The sequence below is a fragment of the Poecile atricapillus genome, chromosome 3, assembly GCF_030490865.1.
Source record: "Poecile atricapillus isolate bPoeAtr1 chromosome 3, bPoeAtr1.hap1, whole genome shotgun sequence".
NCBI lineage: Eukaryota > Metazoa > Chordata > Aves > Passeriformes > Paridae > Poecile > Poecile atricapillus.
This window is the reverse complement of record NC_081251.1, coordinates 23998304-24023960: the sequence shown is the minus strand read 5'-3', so window position 1 is coordinate 24023960 and position 25657 is coordinate 23998304. Positions and strand designations below refer to the sequence as shown.

The 25657-nt window shown below is 40.9% G+C and overlaps 2 protein-coding genes across 8 annotated transcripts in view; one reads left to right on the top strand and one right to left on the bottom strand.

The window, feature by feature from the left end:
- The window catches only part of ELOVL5 (ELOVL fatty acid elongase 5), a 39540-nt gene extending 33405 nt beyond the window's left edge, over positions 1-6135 (top strand). For all 6 annotated transcript variants that reach the window (XM_058834638.1, XM_058834640.1, XM_058834642.1 and 3 more), the window contains exons 6-8: positions 639-763; positions 2602-2736; positions 4236-6135. In XM_058834638.1, coding sequence (XP_058690621.1) covers positions 639-763; positions 2602-2736; positions 4236-4367 — 392 coding nt within the window. In that variant the 3' untranslated portion in view covers positions 4368-6135. The remainder of the gene's footprint in view (positions 1-638; positions 764-2601; positions 2737-4235) is intronic.
- Positions 6136-13388: 7253 nt separating this feature from the next.
- FBXO9 (F-box protein 9) overlaps positions 13389-25657 on the bottom strand; it is a 54220-nt gene continuing 41951 nt past the window's right edge. For both annotated transcript variants that reach the window (XR_009277157.1, XM_058834633.1), the window contains exon 13: positions 13389-14368. Coding sequence is in view for 1 of the 2 variants with exons in the window: in XM_058834633.1 (XP_058690616.1) it covers positions 14290-14368 (79 nt within the window). In the remaining variant the exon portion in view is untranslated. The remainder of the gene's footprint in view (positions 14369-25657) is intronic.

The following is a 25657-nucleotide window of genomic DNA, read 5'->3' as shown; positions in this document are numbered from 1 at the left end:
CTTGTTCATACAGCAGTCGAAACTTCATATACTTAGATTCTATCTTGTTCTTATGTGGTCTTGAAAACACTTTTGTGCCATTTCTAGTCATGTGTTTTTCTTCTTCTAAGCTTTATGTTTTGTTGTGTCATCACAGTTCTATGCAGTTCAATGTTAAGCTGGAAGTTTCTTGAATGATTAAACTGTAAACAAGGACAAATAAAATAGCTAACTTGCAGTTTCTGAAGATATCTGAAGCTTTTGGTTATGACAAAATTGGCTTCTGTGTGGAAGGAAGTGAAATCATCCTAAAAGTAGATGGGTGAAGCTATTGATTGTTTGGTATGTGAGCATTCCTCCTTCTTATCAGTTTCCTCAGTTCCCTTGGGAAACCACAATGTAGATGTGAAAAAGAATAACTTGAGGAAACAAAACCAGAAGGCTGGTGTAAAGCACAAAGCTGCAGAGCAGCTCAGCTACTCCATTGGGTAGGCAGAACGAAAAACAGGGTAAAAAAAGAACCCTCTTGCTTTTCTTCTAAGATAAATCATATTTTAAATAGTAACATTTTGAACTTGTTATTTTTGTAGGTTCCATGAAACAGCATGTTCCTTCTTGGTAATGCAGTGTACTTTCTTTTTCCCTTGCCCTTTTTTTAGCTTACTTTGGTGCCACACTGAACAGCTTTATCCATGTCCTCATGTACTCCTACTACGGATTGTCCGCTGTTCCAGCAATGCGTCCTTATCTGTGGTGGAAGAAGTACATCACTCAGGGGCAGCTGGTGAGTGATTGGCTCTTCAATGCTTCAGCAGGCTCTTGTATTCATGATGAGGTCTTCTTGTCTTTACCGAGTCAGGAAATTTTGGCAGGGGATAGAAGAAGAGAGAATGAGAGCTAGTACCTTCTACATCTTGTGGTGCCTACATCACCTTAGAAATCCAGCCTCTGCACATCTGTTTGCTCTGTTTTCAAGACAGTGGGGAGCTGGGGACTGAGATGTACATGAATCAGTGCTGAGGTCTGTGGGATCTTTCTCCCCCCCACCATGTTGTGTCGCTAGATGCATTTGGGAGTTGCAGTGCTGGGATTTCTGGGACTCAGTAGCCAGGGGAGGCGGCTTTTCTTCCGAGCCCACTTGAACTTGCCTGCTCTTCCCTGTGCTTGGTTGGTCAGGCTGAGACAGATCAGGAACTGAGTGCAATGCCATCCACAGCCAACAAGGGCCATTTTAGCCCTGCGGGACAATGCCTTTTTTTGTCCTACTTTTGCATGCAGTTGTAAATGGTTTATTAAAAACTATTTAATATTTCTGCTCTCTTTCTGCACTTATAATGGGCAGATTTTTTTCTCTTGTAATTCTGTGTTGGACTCCTTGTATCTGTTTGCATTGTTTCTAGTGTGTGTGGTGATGAATCCTGACCACTGTGTGCTGGAGGTGATAAGAGCAGGGAAATTAAGTAATACAGCACATGCGGTAGTGATACTGCACAAGAACCAGGTTTCAATGTGTACATGTCAGAACACAACAAGGAAATGTGCATGAGTGTTCTCGCTTCCCCATTTTGTAGGGGGCCAAACTGAAACCTAGAGATAAATTATTTATATTCTTCCCCACCCCCCACCATCTCAGAGCTGTGAATAGTTTTAAAAACATTTGCTGGTGATAATTAATAACATTTACTGCCAGCAGTTCACAGTGTTGATTCTCAACATGTTTTTTTTAGCAATGTTTTTTCTGAAGGATGGCTAAGTATTGTAGCTGAGGGCTCATTATTTTCATGGGAGGCATGGGGGGGGGGTTTGCTTTGGTTTGAGGTTTGTTTCTGTTTTTCTTTCCAGATTTAGGCTCTGTTCTTCATCCTGGTTGCTCTAGTGCTAGAATGCAGTGTCTTGGAGCTTCGGTTGCTCCCCTGGCTATTGTCATAGCGGCTTTCACTTCCTTGCCTGCCCTACATGCATAGCTGTTAGTGCAGCAAAACAGCAGTGCAGAACAGTCTTTCCCTTTTTAAATAAACATTCCCTAATCTGGTAGCCTTTATGTGAGGATGAATTTTGCCTAAGGCCCTCTGCATCACATAAGCCCAAACTCTGTTTTTCCAAAAGAGATAATTAAAGATAATTGTACCCTTATCCTCCTCCCCGGCTCCTCAGCTTCGCTGCAGCCTTTACCCCAAAAGTTCTTCCACGGGAGCCATATGTCAGACAGTTCCTGTCTGTGGGAAGGGATTGCAGGGGTCTACATGTAGACCAAGTGACCCCAGGTCTTGTGCAGCTGAAGCAGTGAGATGTAGATCTATTCCATTAGGATGGTAAAGTCAAATCCCAATGAACTTTCACTAGGAAGAAGGTGGTGTTTCTTCCTTGAGACATTTATATATCAATTCCACATAGGTTATTCTAATGTTCTAAAATGGAAAAATACAAATAAACACACCTAACAGGATACCACAATCTGAATGTTGCTAACTCAGGTTTACGGGGAAAGCACTTCTCAAACACACAGTATTACGTACTCTTTACTTGTTTTGGAAATAACTGTTGAGATTTTGGTCACTTATGGGTTTTTCCCTCCTTCCATTAATGTGCTCCATTTCTCTTATTTTTGTTTTCTCTCCCCAGATTCAGTTTGTCTTGACAATCTTCCAGACCAGCTGTGGTGTTGTTTGGCCATGTGCATTTCCTCAGGGGTGGCTGTATTTTCAGATTTTTTACATGATTTCTTTGATTATCCTCTTCACAAATTTCTATATTCAGGTAAAAGTAATATTCATCAACTCTTTCTGGCATTCTGCTGGCTGTATCTCACTGGAAAGCTGTTACAGAAACATATGCTTGGAATGTCCTTTTGCTATCCTTCACTAACATGCATATGTTCTCGAAGTATTACACTTGTTGAGCTACCGTCTACTTTCAGATCTTCTGATGTTTTGTACCCATAATTCAGGGTGCTTAGTAATTTCAGTAAGCCAGAGTGATACACCAAAATGGCTTACTGCAATTTAGCTTCAGGTAAGGGAGAGGATGAGCTTTATGTAAGACAAACCTTTCCAGTCTGAAATATAAACCAGCAGCATGTGAACCTGTGAGGCATCTGAAGGAATTGTTCATTTCTGCTTTTACAAGGGGAGACTTCCTAAACTCATAACATGCAGAAATCTAAATTTTGTTCACTTCTACAGGCATTTGATTGTATTTTCACATGGAAAATTAGTTGTTGGATTTAGTTGTTGGATTTAGTTGTTTCTATAAATCAGATTTCATGTTTGAACAGATCCAGGCTTGGTATGTGTTATTCTGAGTAGTTCACAACTGGGCTCTGTACAAAGATGTACAACTACTGTCTACAGAAATTCATGTACTACTGTGTGCAGAAAATCAAACCAACAGCCTGCTGCCCCCAAACAAGCAAACTCTGTTATAGGTTTCAAATGTCTTTTGAGATATTTGAGCATTTTGGTTCTGGTGAGAATGATTCATGGGGGGAAACACAGCAGGCTTCCCAGTCTGTTCTTCAGGTACTTCTTGAAATCAGTCCCATGATTTCTATCACTTGCTGCATATGAACATGCTTATTAAACATTACAATATATTCCAGATATTACTTGATTTTCTTTGTCAGTTTTGCTCATACTTTAACTTTCAACTGTTTAAATTCCTTTGGGGAATTTTATTTGGGGAAATTCATTTGGGGAAGTATGCTTTTGTGAGGCAGCTGAGCCTCTTTGAAAAAAAAATAATATATATTTTACTGTCTGTAATTTTTTTAGACAGTCTCTCCAGTCCTGTTGGTTTTTGATTCTTGTGTTAGCCAATGGAAATTCCCATCACATTTCTATCTCTGAACTTCCCTCACTTTTATTGTTTACCTACCTCTTGTTCTGGCTTTGTTCAAGGTACTGTCACCTACAGTGCCTCAAACCTTCTTCCTCACATGTCATTTTGAGTATATTCTTATCCCATAGTCTGCTCATAAAATTGCTTCCCTTGTTTCTAATTTACTATTAGTATAACACTACCATCATACTGCCAAGCCTTTTTCTTTTTAAGTGAACTACTCCTCTCACTGTGATGAATGAAAGGCATAGTGTAGTCTCATACACAAAAAGTGGTAGAGCTTGTTAGACTCTTGCCACCGGCACAAGGTCTTCAAAAATGATGAATGCAAGTTTACTTTAGTGTTTCTAGAGTTACTGTGAGGAAGTGGTTATTTATATCTATTTAAGCAAAACCATGTGTCTTTTGGCGTATTCTAGACTTACAACAGGAAGGCATCCTCGAGGAGGAAAGAGTATCAGAACGGCTCCACGGCCATTGCGAACGGGTACACAAACAGCTTTTCTTCCCTTGAGAACAATGTGAAACAAAGGAAACAAAGGAAGGATTGAAGACCAAACTGAAAAACCATTTTGATAACCCCAACAACAAAATCATCTGATTGTAAGCACAATGAGAGTTGTGCACTAATACTCTAATGGCTACTGTAACTATTCCTGCCTAGAATAGTGTGATTTATGTAGGACTTAACCAGTGCAAACACCCTAGAAACTGTATACAGAACATAAAAGTAGGTTAAAGTTTAAAAATAATTCTGGGCTGTCACTGACCCTGCTATAGACTATGGAAGGGAGTATTATCATATTATCCGACACTGCTGTTGCCTTACTAGTCAATATGATAGGTGCTGAATTATGATTCACAATTTGAAAACACTGTAATCTAAACCTCCATTTTTTTAACTATAGATCATGCATGTGATTGTAGAGGTAATTTGTATGATGCTGGTTTCAGTAGATAAACACACATGCCTTAAATTAAAAAGCAGGGCCCAAAGCTTATTACTGGTTTAAAAATTAGGGTATGTTTCAACTTTTCAGTTGATTGACTTTTTAATAAAGGTCATTTAGAAGAATCCATTGATCATTTTACTGTTCTGTGTGTGATACACGATGCTACATATCTCTTACTCGATACAGTGAAATTGGAAATGGCGCATTTAGTTTTGTATATTTGGCTTTAATTGACTCAACAGTCACAAAACAGATGGAAAAGTTATTTTACCTTTTTAATAGATCTTATTTTTTTATTTGAAGTGCGTCACTAACATAAAAGTAATTGGCACTTACACAGTCGAGTAAGATTTAAATATTGTCTCTAAAGTTTAGAGCATATACAGGGTGGACCCATCTATTCTTTTTTCTTTTTTTCTTTTTTTCCTTCTTATTTCTGAGAATTCTTAAATGCTAAATGAAGAGTGGTTTTTAATATGAAACTGGCAGTTTCAAGTATTATTACCATAGCCATATCCATATTTTAGGAGCTACTGTTTAAGTCTGTGACATATCCAAAAGTGTATTTAAAAGTAGAGCCAGAAAGATGTTTTTCTGATGGAATTGTCTGTATTTAAGTTGGTATCTGAACTGTTCTTCATGTAGCATATGTTCACTTTCAAAATGTGCCTGATGTTTGTTTTTTTTCCCCAAACAAGCAAGTTTCAACAGTTGTAAGTCATAGATAATGTTTTTTAAATGTTACTGAAATGTGCTGGAAATGTCTGTTTCTGTAATGTGAGTTGTGTGTATCACTGGTAATGTTTTGGCTTGTTATCTAAGGATTTGGTTTGAGTGCTAGTTAAAGTTACTCCTTCTTGTAAAATGCTGTCTTGCACATATGAGGAGTCAGTTGCAAAGCCAGTATCTGGTATTCTGGTATCTGCCATGATGGAGTCCATTAAGCTCTGAAAAATTGAATTGTGCAAGACTTTCTGCTGGTCATTGCTCAAGTTTAGCTATTTGGTTTTTTGATACTTATATAAATGCCAGTTTTAACACGTTTAATTGTTTTTAAATCTTTCTTCAAATTTTTGCACATCTCTTAAGGAATTAATAAGTTCTCTTACTAGTCTTGTGGGTTTTCATTCTTTATTTTGAAGGAGACAGTGTCTGTTATGTTTACATTTTCAAAGCTTGTGCGTGTGTCTACATTTCTAGGTACTGGTTTGCAGAGTCTTTACATAGCTCAGTACAGCAGCTATAATGTTCAAAATAAGCTGTCTAAATGTGCTAGAAATAAACTCTTGGCTCATCTGAATATACTTCATAGTTAATGTTTGACATGGTTTAATCATTAAAACACTTTTGATGATCTTTGCCTGAATTCTGTGGGTTTGTACAGATTTAATGCATTGCCTCAGCCTGCATCAGGCCAAGGAGGAGCCACCATGATGGAAGAGCAGCTGCAGATTTCAGGGACCTTTAGCATACCAGAGATTTGGCAAAAAATCTTTTATAGAAACCTTTGGCAGTTACCCTATTCCCTTGCCTGGCTGTGGAAATACTGGTCCTTGTGATGGATTTAACTCCCACTGGGATTACTGACTCACTGAATGCGGAGGAGCCCCAGTAGCTCCAGATGATGAGTGCCAGGAGCAAAGCTTAACGTGACTGAGAGGGACTTCCTGCCTCAGCTGTCCTGTCTGTAAAATGGGGATAATACCTCTCACCAGAATGGGAGCATTTCTGCAATTTCCTTACAGCTCCCCTTGCCCTTAGGTGATTGTTTTGGAACCCTCTCTGATCTGAGTGTTTAATCAGTACATTGCAACAACCCCAGATAGGCTGGTGATAAACTTGGTAAAACAGAGCTAGGTATGTAGCTGGCTGTCTTTTCCCTTGCAGGCTCTTAACACAAAAAACATAGACCAGGGAAATGGGTTTACACTTAGTGTGAAAGGCTCACAGGTTTCGTGCTGTGTTGGTCTCTGCTGGGAGGATGCTTTGAATGCCTGAGGTGGTTGTTAAGACAGTTTCCTTCACATGCCAGTTCAGCTATGAAACTATGTCTGTTTCTAAGGAAGGCTCAGTAAGATGCAGTTCTTTGGATGTTAAGCCAGATCTCCAGGAAGTACCTAGGAGGCATAAGCCATGGCCCCAACCTGGCCTCCCTGTGTGAGCCAGCAGAGATGGGGCTGCTGCACTGCAAACCTCACCTTCAAGGTTGATGGCACATGGTGACAAAACCAAGTGACTTTGTCCAAAATTGGCAGGAGATGTGACCTTGGGAACATCAGCAGTGTCTACACCTGTGTGGCAAAAACTGGTTCCTGGATACTCTTCTACAATCTCAGTAGCAACTGAAAAGTGTTTGAGAGCTGGATAGGTTTGATCACATATCATCTTGCCATAACTGATGGAACAAGGCACGAGCCTTGGGTTTGCCCACCTGCTCAGCTTTCAGTGCATCACCTGGCTTGGGGCAAGTAACAGCCTTTGGGTTGCCTCAATTCCCTGATCACACGATCCTAATAGCTGGGATTGGTGCCTCAGACTATGAGAGAGTCCTCAGAAAGGACTTTCTTTGTTGTAAAGGCAGGAGAGTTGATGAAAGATGAACTGCTGCCAACAGGATGGAGAAGGTTTCATGTAAATGTGGCTGAGGAGAATGAGATAGTTCCATTATTTGCAGAGAGAATGACCAAGCTACAAACCATTAGGTTAAGATCTTGTGAAGTTCATGAGCTGACCAAATCCCTCCCTGCACTCAGGCTCTACAGCCTCAGTGATGAAAAGAAATGTTAAGCTTTTGTTCAGCTGTGAATGAGATAGGTAAGCTCAAATGCCAGAAAACAGCCCTTTTAGAGTGATCCTGCTATCAAGACATTGAGTGCTGCATCGTGGATGTACAAACCATCTGTAGGACTGGGATCACTTGAGTTGGAGAATCACTGGGATTCTTGAGTTGGCAGGGAGAGGAAAATCAGAGAACAATTCTGGAAATCTTTGTGGCTAATTGTGTATTTTACTTGACACAAGAGAGATGCTAAGTAAGTGTTGGAGCTTATGACAGGACTTGTATCCTCAAAACTGGGGTAACAAAAGCCCTAAACCTCATAAAGAACTGTTCAGGGGGTTGCATCTGCCTTTGATATTTGGTAGCTGTCTTGAGTTTAAGTTGATAAAATGTGTGTTTCTTTCATGAGATTCGAATATATGTTGTTAAAACGTATACATTATTCCAAAAAAGAGATGTAAAAGTAAGATGGATGCTGAAGAGAAGTATAAATAAAATCAGAGGCCAAATTACTTCTTGAACTGTGTGGGTTCTGCAGGGAATCCCTTTGAGGCAATGCAGGGAATGATGAAATACAGATAAAGATCTGTTAGAGAAATGCTGCTCCAAGTTGTATTGGTACAGAGGATTAACTTACATTGTCACTGTCATCCTCTTGCCAAGAATTACTGCACCAGCAAAAGTGATTAGTTGTGATCATCAAGATGTTTCACAAACTGATTTCTAAGGCAAACTTCGATTTCATTTTCAATTTTTAATACATTTACTTTAAATACATGGATATACGAAACAAGGTTCATCTGTTTCTCAGTTTTGGTGGAATGCATTTGTATGAGCAGGGGAAGCTGGAGTCCCCAGGCCTCCCATGACATGACAGTAGCAGAGGCATTCATTTTTAAGTCAAAGGCATTAAAATAATCTCCAACAGAAAGGTGGGAAAAGACTGACAAAGGTCCAGATAAAAAAAAAGGTGTGTTACATTTAAATCAGTCAAACTGGGATGTGGAGAAGGAGGAAAGAGGCTTACTCATCTTGTCTTTCAATGATATATAACGTAGATACTATATTTTCTATAGGAGGAATGTAAAATCTCTGATAGATGGTAGACTTGATAGTCTGATTCAATATAACAGGTTTCAGAATAAATGGGAAGAATGAGTACAAGAAAGTAAAAAGAAAATGTGAGGAAAATGTAACAGTGCTTTCCTGGAATCAAATACCTCTGATAGACCCATATTGTTTTTTATTTAAAAAAAAAAAAAAAAAAAATACTGTGTAGACAAAGGAAATACATCTTCCATCCCTCTGGAATCGGTAGTATTTTTAATCTCAGAAATTATTATGTAAACTAAAGGGTGTGGTGACCAGCAACAGGATCCATGGATAAGCAAGGTCAGACTGATGACCAGATGGTTTGTATAAATGCTTTCAGCCAGAACGAAGCCCATTAATAATGTTTTAGAAGAAGCCCTGGTATAAAAACCAGGACTTTTTGCAACAATGTTTGGAGATGACAACATCAGAAAGTACTGTCAGTGCCAGGAAAGATTACATCTCCTACAGCAAACTACCTTGATGACTGGAGTAAGAAATGGGATTACTGTAAATCCCCCTTAGGCACCAGTAATGGAATTTCAGCTGTTTCCATGGGAATGTTTCCATGGGAATGTTTCCATGTTTCGCATGTTTCCAGTTCTAGCTGGACATGACTGGAGAGAAGGAAGATATATTGCAAATCATCTCTTCAACAACTTAGAGCTGCCACTGCGGGAAACAAAACAAAACAAACAGAAAAATATATCTTAATTGCTAATTGGTCCATTTTCAGTAGGAGGAATGTGGGAGGATGAGGCTCTGGCAGGACTTCCCTTTCATGAATACATCAGCTCTCAAGAAAACTGATTTCAAAAGATCTGCTGTACAGAAGAGTTACTGAGATAGTCAGAGAAATGGAGAAGTTCCGCAAAACAGACATTTAATTTCTGTGTTGAGAAGGAATGTAACCTCAGCCAACACAGGCATCACATCAGTAGATTCAAATTTTCATGAAGGAAAATGAGCTATTTTAAGTGTCATGACACAAATCAAATGGGTATAAGCTACCCAAGAGTCTTCCTAGGCTATAAATAGGGAGAGTGCCCTTTTTAGTGGAATATGGCTCTGGAGCATTTTTCCCATAAGAGTAATGAGAAGCTCTGGGGGATTGCTTGAAGATGTGTCAATGACCACTTCTAATGCTGGTAAGACCAGGATGGGAAGCCCTGGTGTGTTGCTCTACATTCTGGCAAAAGCAGCTGTTGGTGCCTCTCTGAAAGTGTACCTAAGAAAGGGCATAACAAAAGTGATGACAAGAAGTGTATCTAAGAAAGTGATAACAAAAGTGTAAGAAACAGCCCTGCAGACACCAAGGTGGGAGAGGAAGGACGGGGAGGAGGTGATGCTGGGCAGATTCCCCTGCAGGCTGTGGAGAAGCCTGTGGAGAGCCCATGCTGCAAGTTTTTCCTGAGGGACTTCAGCACATGGGAAGGGCCCACTCTGGAACATGAGTAGGAAGGAGAGGAGCTGCAATGGACTGACCACAACCACCCCCACACCACCTGGAGCATGGAGAAGGTAGAGTGGGGAACAAAGGAGTGAAACAGCCTTGGAAGAAGGGGTTAAGGAGTAGGTGTTTTAGTTTTGTCTTTGTGTCTCACCATTCAGCTCTATTTTAATTGGAAATAAATTCAATTCTTTTTCCCAGAATCCATTTGGGCCATGACAATTAGTGCTGAGTAACCTTCCTGACTTTATCTCAAACCTCAATCTTTTCATCTTATTTCCACTCCCAATCCTGTTGAGGGGGAGAGAGCAGCTGAGTGGGTGTCTGGTAGGTGGCCAAGGTCACTCCACACCACATGGACACTTTGTCCTCTTCCAAATGAACAGGTGAGGCAGAAGGCAGCCCCCTTGATCAGAAGGAAGATCTGCCAAAGGCCACGAGGTAGCAGGCATCAGAAAGCCTGGAGGCCATCCTGGTACAGCTGGAAGTCATGTAGTCTGGGAAAACATGCTCCCTGGAGTGAACCAACTGCTTTGGTTTTGTTTTGGTTTTAATTTTTCTTGTTTTTATGCAGATCTAACACATGTTAAAGCAATACCTTTTCCAGGAATCTGACCCATAAATCTTGGAAAGTTTTTAAGGTACTGTAGGAACTTCCTGTTTGTTGATGGAAGGTACCGCAGTGGCATGACATGTGAAGGAAGCCTGTGTTCAGAAGAAAGGTCCTGAATTCTCTCATGAGAGAAATTGCCTCACACCCTTCAGAGGCAGCTGGAACTCCAGCTCAAACAGGGATGGTCCAGCCATGTAACAAAAAGAAATGCAAAACTGTACTCATTGTTGCATTTCATTTGGGAGCAGGTGAAACTTGAAGGGAACTGAATGTGTTGACATAAAAATGCAATCCCATAGAATTGTTTACACCTGTGCATTTGCTGCTGCTGCTCTGGTGTAATGGGGAATGCACAATCCCCGTGGCACAATTGCACTTCTACTGCCTGAGTGGATATTCACAGCCTTTCCACTAGGATTGGCAAGCACCAGAGGTCATTTTATGTGGTGATAAACTACTTGGTAAAAATACTTACAGTGAAATTAAGTGATTTTTTTCCCACACATACTGAAGCAAGGTATTGTTTTTGTGTAATTGATTTGACATACAGTGTCTCATCCCATTTAGCAAGCAGGAAGCATGTCTTTATCAGCTGTTCTGTCTGCTGCTGGAAGCCAAATGTTTACTAAATGCTACTAATTCAAATTTACTAGCTGTTGTAGGAAATCAGAATCTCAGCTTACCTACCAGAAGTATTTATGAAAATAAAATAAAAAAAAAATAAATTAAAGCCTTGTATTTATCTAAGTGCCTTTCTTCCTTTAAAATCAATGCTATCTCAATGCTTCAGTGCCTAACACCTTTCTGTATATTTAGAAAGGATTGCCTCTCTGAAAGATCTTCTGTTAATTTATCAAGTTGCTTTGTTTCCCACATCACTTGGGGTTGGAAGGGAGTGTGAGACCAGCTCTTGGTGTGCTGGGCTATTAGGGACTTGAGACATCTATGATGCAAATGCACTTTTGCTCAGTAGAATAGTGATGAGTTTGTGAGAAAGACCAGGAAATACATCCCATGCATATAGATGGCAAAACTATTATCATCTAACTATTATCAGTTGTGTTTCCTTTTAAACTTGTTTGCACAGATTTTTTCAAATCATCATGAAAAAGACTTTTCTGTTCTCAGAAGTTTAAATAATAAGGTAAGAAGTAGTCTTTGCATCTGAGTCTGGTTTCCGTGCTAAGTAGATGTGAGGAATTGCTGCCCAGTCCTACTGTTATAAAGCTGTACAAGTAGATTTTTTAAATGAGAACTCCTGAAACCAGACCAGGCAATTTGATGGTGGATGCTATGCTTGGTTTCCTGGTATTTTTGCAATATGCAGTATTTGCCAAAAGTTTCCTTGCAACAGAGGAAATTAGGAATAATTAACAACTAAATCTCTCTAGGTTAGAAAGGAGCAATATACAAGGTTTCAGACACCTCCAAACCTATGGGGCCAACTAGCTGGCTCCATCCATCCAGAGCACTTAGAAAAAAATTATACTCAATGTGAGATTTTACATTTTGAAATAAAAGGAAAAGAGTCCCCAAGACAGCTAGACAAATACCCACGCCCAGCCACTCACAACCAAACTCCATCCATCTCACCTTGCCAGAAAAATACTAAAACTAAACAAACAAAAAATCCCAAACACAACTATGTTCAGTTTTCTATTCTGGCCTCAAAATTGGAGAGAGCAGATCTAAGAAGCATCTGCAGAGGTGTTTTGTCTCTTAGGCTGATGACTTTTAAGGAGTTTTGGGAATGGTGTAAGCAAGCCCTGAGGTTTTAAACCTAATCCTCCGATAGGTCTGGTTAAATGGAGGGCTGATATCAGCCTGGCTGGCTGAGAGGGGGGAGTGCAGGAGGTGGCAGCGGGACCCGGTGGGTACGGGAGAATCCAGGGCCAGAAGCAGGGTGTGGGGGATGCCCGGGGGCTGCACATCCCAGGGGATGCTCTGTGAGCCGATGCCCTCTCCTGGTGGCACCTGCGAGGGGACAGCTGGGGACACGCTGCTGCTCCTGCACCCTGGAACCGAATTTCATAGAAAGATAGAGCTGACACCAGAGACAAATAAGCCAGCATTTAATACAGGCAAGGATGACAGATCAGTACCTCTGATCAGACAGATCAGAGGGATGGAGATTTCACAGCCAGAGACTTTTTCCTTGCACTGTAGTGTGTGTTCTTCGAAAGCCATGTTTAGCCCTTTCTTAGAAGAGGAGGACTGGGCAGAGATAAACAGAGTTCCTGACCTGTATTGGAAACATCTGCACAGTAGTTCCTGGTAGTAGTATAGATGATCAGAGAATAACTGCTTTTGAATACCACATACAAGAATAAACCATTGTGTTGTCTTTTATTTCACTCTCACAAAGACTTTGTAATCAAGAGCGTTTCCTAGTGTGGAAACCGGGGTCAAAAAGAGAGAGGAGATTAAAAGCAAGCATAACCTACATAATGGCTTTTATGATGCATCTGACCTTGATTGCACAAATAGCCTTGGGAACTTTGACTTCCATGGAAAAGCAGGAGCTGTTTTGTTTTGAATTATCAGAATACTGATCTGTGCATCCTGATACCCAGGAATATTTCAGACAATTTCAATGACATTTCAATGACAGCATTTTATAGGTAGAGGTGAATTTATGCATTTAAGCAGGGAAGAAAAAAAAGAACAAATTCATTAAACTCAACCCAAATCTCGAATCAACTTTATTTTCTCATTAAAGCTTAGCCTGTAATGGTTATTAACATAATACATCACCAGCTGTCCAGCACATACAAGTGATTGGTAATTATTTAATAGCACTCAGTATTTATCATGCTTTATAGTAGATAAATTTAGGTGAGCAAACCCCAAAATGTCTGGCCTTGTAAAAAGACCATGAAGGGTGATGCTAGGACAGCAGCTCCTCTGTATTACAGAAGACAGCATCCTCCCTGTTCTGAAACCTCAGTAACAGGAGGCTAGTTTGGAAAAAATGAGGAAACAGATTGAAGGAAAACATATACAGGAAGCAGAAAATACACAAAATGCCAAGAAGAAAAGCTCATGGGGGAGAGAGGCTCTAGCAAGCAAGAAAGAAGGATGCCCTCATGGCAGTTTTGAGAAGAGGGACAGGAAGAGAAACTGGGGAATATGAACTGAATTGCTCTCATTTTCAGCAAGGTAAGGGAAATTGTGCACAGATGGGAATGTGACACCGGATCAGTTTTCTGATTGGCCACAGTTACTGTCTCTCTCAGCAGTAGGTGTTTGATGAACACCCAAAACCATCCCTGCTCTCTGCACAGCAGCCACAGCTCAGCTCCATACAAGGGTAGCTTTCACTCAAGCAGCATTAACAAATGTGTTCCCTGACTTTACTCTTTCTTCTAAGGCTTTGGCCTTATGTTGGAAGACCATGGTCCCCATCCAGGCATGGGTTTGCTTCTTGTGACCTCATTCTGGGTCTAATGATTGCCAGGTCTGCTGGCCACCACGCTGAGCCTGCTCCTCTCACCTGCCCAGAGCTGGGCTGCAGATCCACCACACAAGAGGATATTGCTGTTGGCTGCAAGCATCTTCTGGACTAGGCTACCTGGTCATGTTTTCTTTAGTGGGAGCTCCTCTGCATTTCATAACCCTTGTCTCCAGACTTGATGGCTCTTGTTGAGCAGAGTAATTTAAAATATCTGTAGAGGGAGAAATAGTTTGACATCAGAGAAGCATGAATAGCACCCCAATACTGGTGTTGAACCAAGTCTTTGTGACAGATCTTTGTGGCCATGTTAACCCTTGATGCCTTTAACAGTGCAGCTTTGTGGGTTGTGTGGGAACACCTCTCCCCTGGCACCTGGCCTCTGTCCTGGGCAATGAGAGCTCAGCAAAAGCTGAGACTAATCCTGCAGAAAAATCAAAATACAGTGCAGTATGGGAGGAGTGGAAGTAGGAAAATGGTTACTAGGCTTCCCCCTCCCCTCATTCCCTCTGATCTTCCTGGGCCCATCCTCAGCACTATGCTGTGCTGCATTATCCCCTGAGGAAGTGGAGATGGCCAGTGTCTGGGAGTGAGTAATGCTCCTGCAGTGACATACTGTCCTTTCAGATGCTTTTACTGCATTGGTCTGACAACTTCCCTGGGAACCCTCCCCCAGGGAATATCACATCCATTGCCTGAACACCAGGTGTCACTGAGGCCCTAAGGTAACATTTCCTTGCTTTTTATTTCAGATGGTATTTTTCAGTTATTTTGTTGAAAATATCAAAAAAATATATGTTGGGGTTTTTTTCCCATGGAAAAAATACGTCTCTATTTCTGTCAAAGTGATTTATAGAAAAACACAACACAAAAATACTCTCCCAAAAACAGTACTGAAACATAAATCAAAAGAGAACACACAGCCTTGAGTGTCCAGAAGTCTGCTTGATGTTTGTCATACTAAAGCAGCCATCTATAAGAGCAAGCCTTGTCCCAGCAGCTGCTGAAAGAGCAATTCACTTCAGTGGAGCAACTTTTTCTCAGAATAATGATCAGAAACATATTTATGAATTCACCAGAAGTGCACTTTTATTGCAGAATTGTAGTAACTTTTCTGATTGCTGAGATGCAGGATCCTCTCAAGGGAAAGGTTATACATTAATCATTCATGGTATAACATGAAAAAAACAGGTCATATGGAGAGTGAACAAGTTCTAAAAATAATCTGGTGGAGAAATGAAGAAGTCTGCAAGATGCAAAATTAGAGGACACTCTGACTTGACTCTTTTGTCCTTTGAAACTGAAGATCCCAGATCAAATCCTGACTGGGTCTTTAGGAGTATAAGAACTGAATGTGTAAAGGTAGCATCCCAAGTTTAACTTTTAATTGAGTGAGTCTGTGTACCCTGCCCACCAATGTTCAGTAAGGGTGACCTTTTTTACTAACTCCACTGTGCTTTTGGACAATTTGAGATATTTGGAAGTGGATTGTCTATACCTAAGATGTCTGAAGTCTTTCAATTGTCCTCACTTTTTGAGGCTGCCTTTTGGCAAGCACCTGTGTTTCTGGGTCCTCTGTCTGCCAATGAGCATTGAGATTCAGGGAGCTGCAGAGTAAAGATGGGGACACCTCATTGCTGTTCTCAGTTGCCTGAAGCTGATAAGGAGGAGGATGAGCAGAGTCTTCTTGGAAGGGCACAGAAGAAGACCAAGAGGTGCAATGAAAGGACAAATGCATGAGTTGCAGCAAAGGAAATTCAGATTAAATGTATGGGAAAAAAATCCTTCACAATGAGAGCAAAGACTGGCACAGGCTGTCCAGGGAGGCTGATCTCCATCCTTGGAGATGTTCAGCTGGTCATGCACTGAGCACACTACTGTAACTCTGAAAATAGCCTTGCTGTGAGGTAGGTACTCTCCAGAGGGACCCTTTATCCCAAATTATTCTGTGATTGTGTCAGTGCAGAGACAGAGACAGACATCTGAGATCTAGTTTACGGGGGGCACAGGAACTGTGATAAATTCACTACTGAATAAGTGGAAATGCAATGCCTTGGACTTGGGCCATGCCAAGCATGCCTGAATAGGGGTTGCTGGAGTGGAAGGCTGGTGACAGCTTTATAGCATATGAACTTTGCATAGATGAACTCTGAGAGTGACTGAGAGCCTGGTTTGCAACCAGCACTACCGAATTACCCATTAGTAACCCAGTGGTGCTTATTTGTTCCTCTCTCCCACAAGGATTCAGTCAAATAGAGGAGCAAGCCTTAAAGAAAGACAACAAAGCTGGAAGATAAATGTATTGCACACTCGGGAATAAGGAGAGAAAATATCACCAAGGGCTTGCAGGTGGTGTTTTTTTGAATTTGTTTCACCAAGGGAACAGCCTGCTATCTCCTACTGAGGGAAATGAAGGCATTTATCAAAGACATGTTAGTCCTCTTCATCAGTGTTCTCTTGGATTGCTTCTGGGAGATGGTGCTGCTCTTTGTGACAGAACCATGGCTGATGGGACCTACAATTCCCTCTGTTACTGATTACATGGTGTGCTAAACCATGCATGTCAGCTGCTCTTTATATTGGCATGCCTCTCAATGTCCTGACTGTCAATACTTGCTGTCTCCAGACTTCAAGTGGCGCGGAAGACAGCTTTGTTCCTGCCCTGGGACACTTTGTTCTGCTCTGCCAGAGCCCCAGAGAGGAACATCATTGCTGACTCCTTCCCTCCTTCCTGTAATTGCCTAAATGTGGCAAAGTGAAAGACTCCCAAGATTAGGAAGTCCAAATCATGTTTGGTGGGATTTTGCCTTTTTTTTTCTTTTTTTTTTTTTCTTTTTTTTTTCTTCTTTTTTGGTCTGTGTTCTCATTCTGTCCACAGACAGTAAAACACACAGATCTCTATCAGCTTGATACTGTTAGGAAAGAAAAAGCACATGAAGGAGAACAAAGAGCAGAGAAAGGCCAGGGGAGGGGGTGGGTTGGGTGCGGTGTGTGTTCACCCATGAGAGCAGGGCTTGCAGTGACTCACTGATAGGGCAGCACTGAGGCACGGGGGAGCCTCTCCAACATTTCCAGCTAGCGAGATCATTTATTGTAGTGAAATTACTCAGTGACCTTAAGAAGCAGCCAGAGGCTTTCTCTGGAGACTGCTGGAGAGGCAAAGTAATCTAATAGACGAGAAACGGCACTGAATACATTTTTTCTTGGTCTTGTTAATGATCTCAGCATGCACAGCTCATTTCAGCACTCTGAAAATAGTTGGCAAGTTGTTCCTGAGGTTTTCCAATCATTTTAGGACTGGTATTCAGTTACCATTGAAGATTATAAGAGATATTTTAGCTGTGAAGTGTTAACTTCCCAAAGTGATTTTTGAGACCTTTTTTAACATAGGTGTCCACCTCTTACTTATTAAGGTCACTACAGAGCACTTTCCCCTAACAAAATAAAAATAAAAATCCACCCTAAGGCTAAACTGGAAAACCACTGTGAATTTGGGCACAAACTGCACACAGCTTGGAGCAGAAAGAAGCAATTCAAACAAGCAGTCAGTTTAGGTGACTTTTGAAGCTTGTTACTCCCAATTTTACAATTCTGGAACATTTTCTAAATTTCATGGATTTGTGCTAAATATGAAGGCACAGCACATGAAATAGGAGCTAGTAACACACAGGACAAGCAGACAGTGTATGTCCAGAGAACAATTTCAGCACATTATACATGTCCCTTTTAAACCTGTGCTCAGGAATGGTTGTCTGAAGTTGCTACATGGTTCAAATGGGAATTTGCCCTTTGAGCAGCTCAGGTAACATGGTGATTCCTGGAGTTGTGCTGGAGCACCCACAGCATTGTGGTGATGGTTCTCTCTTCCATCCCTGTAGAAACTGCTGATTTCTCAATATCCTGAGTCAGGCCAAGTCTTCTGCTGTCTGTAGACTACAGCAAAGCTCTGGTTTCACACTAATGAAGAGCCAGTACCAGGAAACAAATGCAGGAAAAGGCATGGGCAGCTGACTGCCCCACAGCATTTTACCTGGGGATACTGGGGGGCTGTTCAGCCAAGGAAGGGTTTGAAGGTAGCTGGAAGTCTCTTCACCTTGCAAACTATTTCCATAATTTGTCAAAGACAGGGACAGAAAATGGACGGGAGCAATGTGAAAGGGCATGTTGTGCATCCTGCACCTTTCCCGTCTTGTCCTCTGTTTTTTCTCTGTGTTTCATTACAAGTGGGTGTGATACTAACAACAGATGTTTACCCCAAATCCAGCCATTTATTGAATAATTTTCCCTAAGAAGTTGTTTGTTCCAAATGAGATGACTGATTCAACTTTTTTTTTTTTTTCTTTTCAAGTTTGCTTAATGGGAGTGAAAGAGGCAGCTTAAACTTTGCATTTCAAGTAGTTTCATGTTTCTGCTTTTTTTCTGCTTTTATGTCACTAATAGATGTTGTAATTGTTGCTATAGTCATGGCTGAAAAGTCTCTTTGCACAAGCTGTTTGTAGGTAAGTGAATTTTATGGCTTTTAAAAAAATAAAAATAAAAAAAAAGCCTTGGTGAGTTCAGCTATTTGCTGTCAGTAGCAAACTCCACCTCTGGGATGGTCACTCATTAAAGTGATACTCCTCACTTTCCCACTTGTGCCTCAGAGAAGCTGCATGACCAAGTCTTAATGCCAGTAGCCAGTATTTCCCCTTTTCTTGATATTGCTTTTCTCTATTTTCCTGTACAAAATCTTCTAGGTATTAATTTCTGTGATTTGACTGCCTTAAGGGATCAAAACATACTAGTAATTTTGTGTGCCCAAATATGCACAATAGCAGCAAAGTTAAAAGATAACATTTTTATGTCCAAGGTAATTTATAAGAGCATCTCTTGTTTTTACTTACTCGAAACGTAGATAGTTCAAGTATTTTACATTTTAAATGAAGAGGAGAAACAGCAAAATTAAGTGTGTAAACAGCAGCTAAGAATGGAAATCATCATTTGCAAAGCCAGAGGACTAAACCATAGTCAATACATGTGGAAAGGAGAGAAGGCTCATCAGGTGAAGAGGGGATAGTGGGAATTTGTTTCTGACCAGGGTGCAGGCAGTGAGCTTTTGAAGAAGGTAGGAAAACTGCTGCCAGTTACAGCACTAGGACACTATTTTAGCAGCACTCTTCAAATTGTAGTTCTTCATATGGACCTTTCCAGATCAACTTTGTCAAGGTGGAGTCATGCACATACTGTGGAAGGAATGGGCAAGAACATTCCAACTTTCTTTTTCTCACTTTGCAAGAACTTCTGCTTAGCAGCTTTGAAGGTAATTGGAAAGGGTGCAAAAAGCAATTTTCACTTGTTTATCAATAATAATTAACAACAGGCATTTTTACCACAAAATTAGATGGTCCTCAGAGAAGCAAGGAGCTAGAAGGCAGATAGAATAAAGGTAATTCAGAAAACAGCAGAAATTATTCTGGTCTTAGTGCTTTGAAGTGAGATGTACAGCACCACTAGTCCATTATTTCCATAAGGTTAAAATGTATTAAAAAAGTATAAAGATGTATAAAAAATACCATAGAATAAGTAAGAGTTCCTGCCATAGGTTGTGGGTGTCCCTGCAGGATTCTGCCCAAACACATAAGCTCCCTGTCTGCTGCTGCCTATCATTTGTTGCCTTCCTGCTTCTGGTGGCCCCACAAAAACAATGTCTGGGTTTTCAGGACAACTTGCTTCTGGTCAATGGACACAGTGCTGTAACTTCTGTCCTCAGTCTCTGCCTTTCCATGTGGATGCCAGCAGTGAAGTCCCTGGGTCTGTGGCACCAGGACCACAGTCACAGTGCCCTCCCTCACTGCTGTCACAGATACAAGCCCAGAGACTTTCATTCAGGGCAGTGCAGAAAAAGCTGCTAGGCTTCTTCATCATGAAAGACAAACAGACAAGCAAAATGAAGAGAAAATGAAAGACAGGCTTGTCCTTCTGTGCTGAGAGGAACGCGAGGTGTAAGGAAACCCAGCGGTGCTTACGAGACTCCTGCTGCAGTTTGTGCCACAGCACAACAGCAGATACATAGGCAATCACTGGAGTGTGTCATCAGATTACCTGAACATTGCTGCACCGTGTTATTAGATATGCTGAAAGCTGTACTGTATCTAGTTTCAAATGCACAGTCCATCTCCAGAGAGGGCAGTGGTTTGTTTGAAGCAGTCTCAGAACAACCTGCAATACCATGCCACTTGTGGCTGGGCTTTTACAGCAAGGCTGCTTTGACATTTGTCCAACTGAGCAGAGACAGAAAGACATTCTCCTGTCATGATGTAGTGCCAGACATAAAAACTAGAGCCAGCAGAGCTAAGTAACCTCAGCAGAGAAACCTGGTAAGACAGCTGCGCAGCTACCAGTACCTAACCAGCTACCTTGCTTTATGGAGGCACACCCACTTTTGGTGAAGTGGGGGATCGGGTTGCAGGAGTACCTGACAAGTTAGTCAGTCATTCTGCAAATGTGATTCAATCAAGGCAAGAGCTGAGGTCAGCCTCAGGGCTGAAGAACAAATCAGGCATCCTGGGCTACTAGTTTTGCTGTCTATTATTCCATACTAAAAAAAAAACTTGGAAAATTTGTAGGTATTGTAGACATTGTACTGTGCACCCTCCAGATAGCTGGGGGACAGGTGAGTGTGAATGGAGAAAGAAAGTGAGGCAAGGAATGTGGCATGGGGAACATGCTGCTGTCATCACCTCTAGGAAATCAGTCTGTTAGCATGTGAGGACCTTAGCTGCAGTAGTGAGTCAATTGTATTTTCAGAGTACAAGGTGTTGTCTTGTGCCATTGGATTGCGCTACTGGAGTTACAGGTGTCCTAATATGAATCCATGGTGCTGGTGAAACAAGGTCTGCAACATGGGTACCACTGCTAGAACCAGGAGAAAATACAGGGAGGGTGAATTCACACAGGTATTGTAGGTGTCAGACCAGCTCACAAGCTGAGAAACTCAGCTGTGTTCCTTCTCCTGGAGAAGGTACAATAGCAAAGACAGGCAAAACAAATAAGAAGAGAGATTTTCTCAAGTTGGTCTTGAGAAAGAAGTAGCTTAGATGTGCACTAGTGTGATAGATGAACACCAAATAAGAAATGAGCATGCTGGCCATAATATTGACAAAGAAAGATCCAATAATTACCACCTAGTAGGTGGACATATCTGTCTGGATTTGGCTTTTTACCAGTTTCAATAAGGCAGAAGTGCAGCTGGCCCTTACAAATTTTGAGAAGGATCTGCAGGAATAGGTGCTGGGGACTGCTATGAGAGGAGAAAATTTTTGAATAGAGGGTTTTGGAGCAGCTTTTGTTGGGTTGTAGCAGATGAGACCAATGGCATGGAGGGAGCTGAGAAATGCCAGTGTGTGACAATGTCAGGAAGCTACACCAGACTGGCAAACCTAGGCTTTTAGCTGGGATTCTTCTCTCCTAAAACCAACAGAGATAGGACCTGGAATCAAAGAGATAATCAAGTGTAATCTGGCACTCCTCAAATTGTAAAAGTTCTGATCTTGTGTCACTGTTAACATTTCCACCAGCCTGCTGCATACTGAGCCCAGCCCAACAGGAAGAATAACTATGATTTCTCAGGAGTAAAGAAAGGTATGCTCTGTTACAAAGCAAGTGACCAGAACAAAGCTCAGCTTCCCCCACACAGTGCTCCTTACAGTGAATAGTGGAAAAGTTCCTCTCAATCTTGAAAGTACGGCAGACCAAATCTGTTAAACTTTACAGTTCTGCCTGAACACTTGAATCTGTGAGATAGCAGTCAGTAGAAAGAGGAACACACATAGGATCTCTACAGCAGCTGATTATACCAGAACCTGCCTGTTCAAAGCTAGGGCATGGTTAACTGATAGGAATTTATTTTAGAATTACCTGCAGCTGAGGATGAATTTGGTAGATATGATACTCCACCTGACCATGGAGAAGAGTAAAGCATGCTGTCAGGGATAACAGAAATGAGTCAGTTCCAACAACTCATTAGAATACATATTGCAGCAACAGAGTGGGAACAAGGAAAACAGCAATCATAGTGACATACCGAATTCTTGTTCTGAAGCAGGGGGACGTGAAAGACAACTCATTTAGCAATTACACATTCTTTAAACCACAAAAGGGAAAATCACAGAATTGTAAGGAAAAGAAAAGCACTACATTCAATATGTGAGTGTAAATCCATTAAATGAGTTTTTGCATGCATGTGATGTTCATGACAGGCAGAACTGCAAAATTAAATGTATTTATCCCAGATGCAGATGCAAGATAAGAAATGGAATATCAAATCAAGAGACAAAAGGACTGAATACCTTAGGCTTTGAAAACTAGCAAAATAAGAAAGGTGAATGTCCATAAACGAAGGTCATTTTTAAATTGCATCATAATACTGTCACTGAGAGACTGTAATTTTTAAACATGACCCGCAAAAAAACATTCCAACTCAATAACCCATAGAAACCAGCTATTCCAGCTAAAGCATGTGAATTTATGATCTTTATGAAAAAAGCCACAAAAACAAACAAACAAACCAACAAACCCCTCAAAACAGGACAGATGGTTTATATGGTCAAAAAGATAAACAAGTTAAGCCAAAATTTTACCCAGACCTACGTTTTTTACAGCATCAAAACATTAATGCTGATATATTGCCCTGGTGGTTTTACATCTGTGGAATAGCTGTCATGAATTTTACCCCAGTAAGTTAATATGATGTCTAGAGCATCATATATTTTGCAGAGTGTTTGATATGTTAAGACAGAAAAATTAAAGAGGTCAATAAAGTAAATAAAACCTAGACTTCACTGCCAAAGAATTATAGCTCCCAGTTTTAATAAAGAGATACCAAGAAATAAAGTGAAATGTGTATTTGCATATACTCAAGCTGTCCAAACAATGATTAAAATGAGCTCAGGCCTCAAACCTTTCACTTGGAGCTATGTTCTTTACATGGCAGAAAAAGACACATTCCTAGAATTTGATACTAAAACACTGTCCTGGAGAAAAGAAAAAAAAATCTTAACAGAGTATCGATACTGTTCTGTTCAATAGTAAGTCATACAACTACCAAGCTCTTATCTGAGAACACAGCTTGGGAGCTAATGCAGACATGGATAAATATCAATTTCCTTAAGAGTTAGACTGAGAGGCCTGGCAAAAATAATTACCCTATGCAATACAGATGTGTGGACATGAACCTCATGTAGCAGAGCCTCTGAAAAACCATGCCCCAGACTGCATCTCTCTGCTGGAAATAGCCAGAAAAGTAAAATAGAAAATGAAAAATGAGACTATTGCAGTCAAATGACTGTTCAATTGACACAGGGGAAAAACGAAAATGGTTGGAGGCTGTTGAGTAAGAGCTGTTCAAGAAATTGGCATCCCAAGAGCAGGATTTGAATATCCCCCCAGTAAGGTGCTACGATGGCTCATGTGTCCATCCTTGGTCTTTGCAGTACAGGCAAAGTATACACAGCACATCCCAAGCACTCAGGCAGAGACACCCTGAATGTCTGTACTGAGCAGTGGCCTGAGGCCATGAGGGCAGGAGAGGTGCCTATTTTTTGTATTTGTATTTTGTATTTTGTATTTTGTATTTTGTATTTTGTATTTCGCATTTCGCATTTCGCATTTCGCATTTCGCATTTCGCATTTCGCATTTCGTATTTCGTATTTTGTATATGTAGCCTGAAAAAAAAGAGACCAAGACATTAATCAGTGCTTGAGCTTTGAGGTGCACTTTGTGCTAATCTGTCTGGTTTACAAACTATGGTGTAGATATGTCTGCATTACATGATGTGACAATCAGAGAAGCCTGCAGACTATGTCACCTGAGACAGTGCTCTAGAAAGAGGATGTTTGGAAAAGGTAGGAAATCAAAGCTTCTTTTAAAAAGCATTTTTTAAGAGTTGTTCACTGAATATAACTGAAGCAGCAAAGCCAGGAGAACTACACTACCTACAACTGACTTCTTATCTAGTAAGTCCAGAATTCAGACGTATGGTAACTGAAAAAAATATGAGCTCATCAGCTGGTTCAGATCCAAAGGGATATAAAGATATAGTTTTGAGGAAAGAATTAAAGAGAAACAAAGTATAAACAAAACCAACCAAGGATTTAAAAGTACTTCCATCTCAAAATATGTCCATCTTCCTTCTAAGACCCAGATCACAGGGGAGAAGCTTCTAGTTTTGGATACTGAACGGTGAAGATAGCATAAGCATTCAAATTATGTTGAATATAGAGGCAAGCAACTTGAAGATATGTCAGGACAAGCTGAAAACAACTTGAAACAAGGTTGTCTCATTGCTTATTGAAAATAAGCAGTATCCCCAGTGCACTTTTCCACAGATGGAAACTGTCTTCCCATTATAAATGGCATATCTATTTGCACTGAGTTTATGCTCTGCATCTGGGATTTAATCATATTGCTTCATCCTACTGCCACAGTTATCAAATAGAAAGGTTGAACTGGAAGATCAACATGTTATTCCTTTGAAGTTTACAGAATGTATTTGAAAAACAGAAAAAAAGTCAGGCCAGCCTGGAGCAATATTCCTCAAGGAGCATCTTGGTATAAACGTGCATGTTCCTTGGTTCCTGTGGAGCAGCACCATGAAACTCTGCAGTAGTAAAAGTGGGATGAGAAGCATGCAAAGGCAAATAGCTGCAGTGGAGGAGAGGCAGGAGAGCTCCCACAGCAGGGTGGAACTTTCAGTGTCAGAGAAAATCATGAACTTGAGGGAAGGCACAAAGGCAACCATGGAAGATAGTGCAACATAGGCTGTTGCACAGGTAACTCAGCTCAGGTAAAGCTCCACTGACTGCACCTGACAACACTTAAAGGTTGTCATCACTGAAAGATGACACCAAAGAGCAAAAGGAAGACTGATGGAAGCACAGACTAAAGAACCCTCTTTGTGTGCTGGTAAAGTGATACAAGAAAGGAGCCTGACCTGGTGACTGCTCTGTGCCAGGTGACATCCACGTGCTCCTGTCGCCAGCCACCGCCCTGCGGCAGAACCTGGCAGCTGGACAGCAGTGGGCAGCCCCTGCAGGGACAGCTGATTTCCTCAGGTGATGCTCTGTGGGTTTGCACAGCACTCTCCAGAGCAGGAACCTGAATGCAAGATGCCTTTTACAGCTCCAGGCCTTTTTGCAGTCCTCAATCTCTTGCTGTAGATGGTTGCTGAAGAACTGCTGAAATCTATCTGTGCTTAGGGTCTGCCAGACTGTTCTTCCAAATAAGATTTCACAGATAATATTGAATTAATTTAACCTATAGGCTAATATAAATTGGTAATATACATAATTTATTTTAAAAATTCATAATCCTTTTCCTAAGTGGTCAACACCAAGTACTTGTAAGGAAAAGAGAGGAAATTTTTCAAATCCTTGCCAGTTAAGTCATAAAATACATGGCTTAATATCTCTTTCTAAATGTACTGTCACCTATCTCAGATGTTATATAGAAATATGAATTAAATAG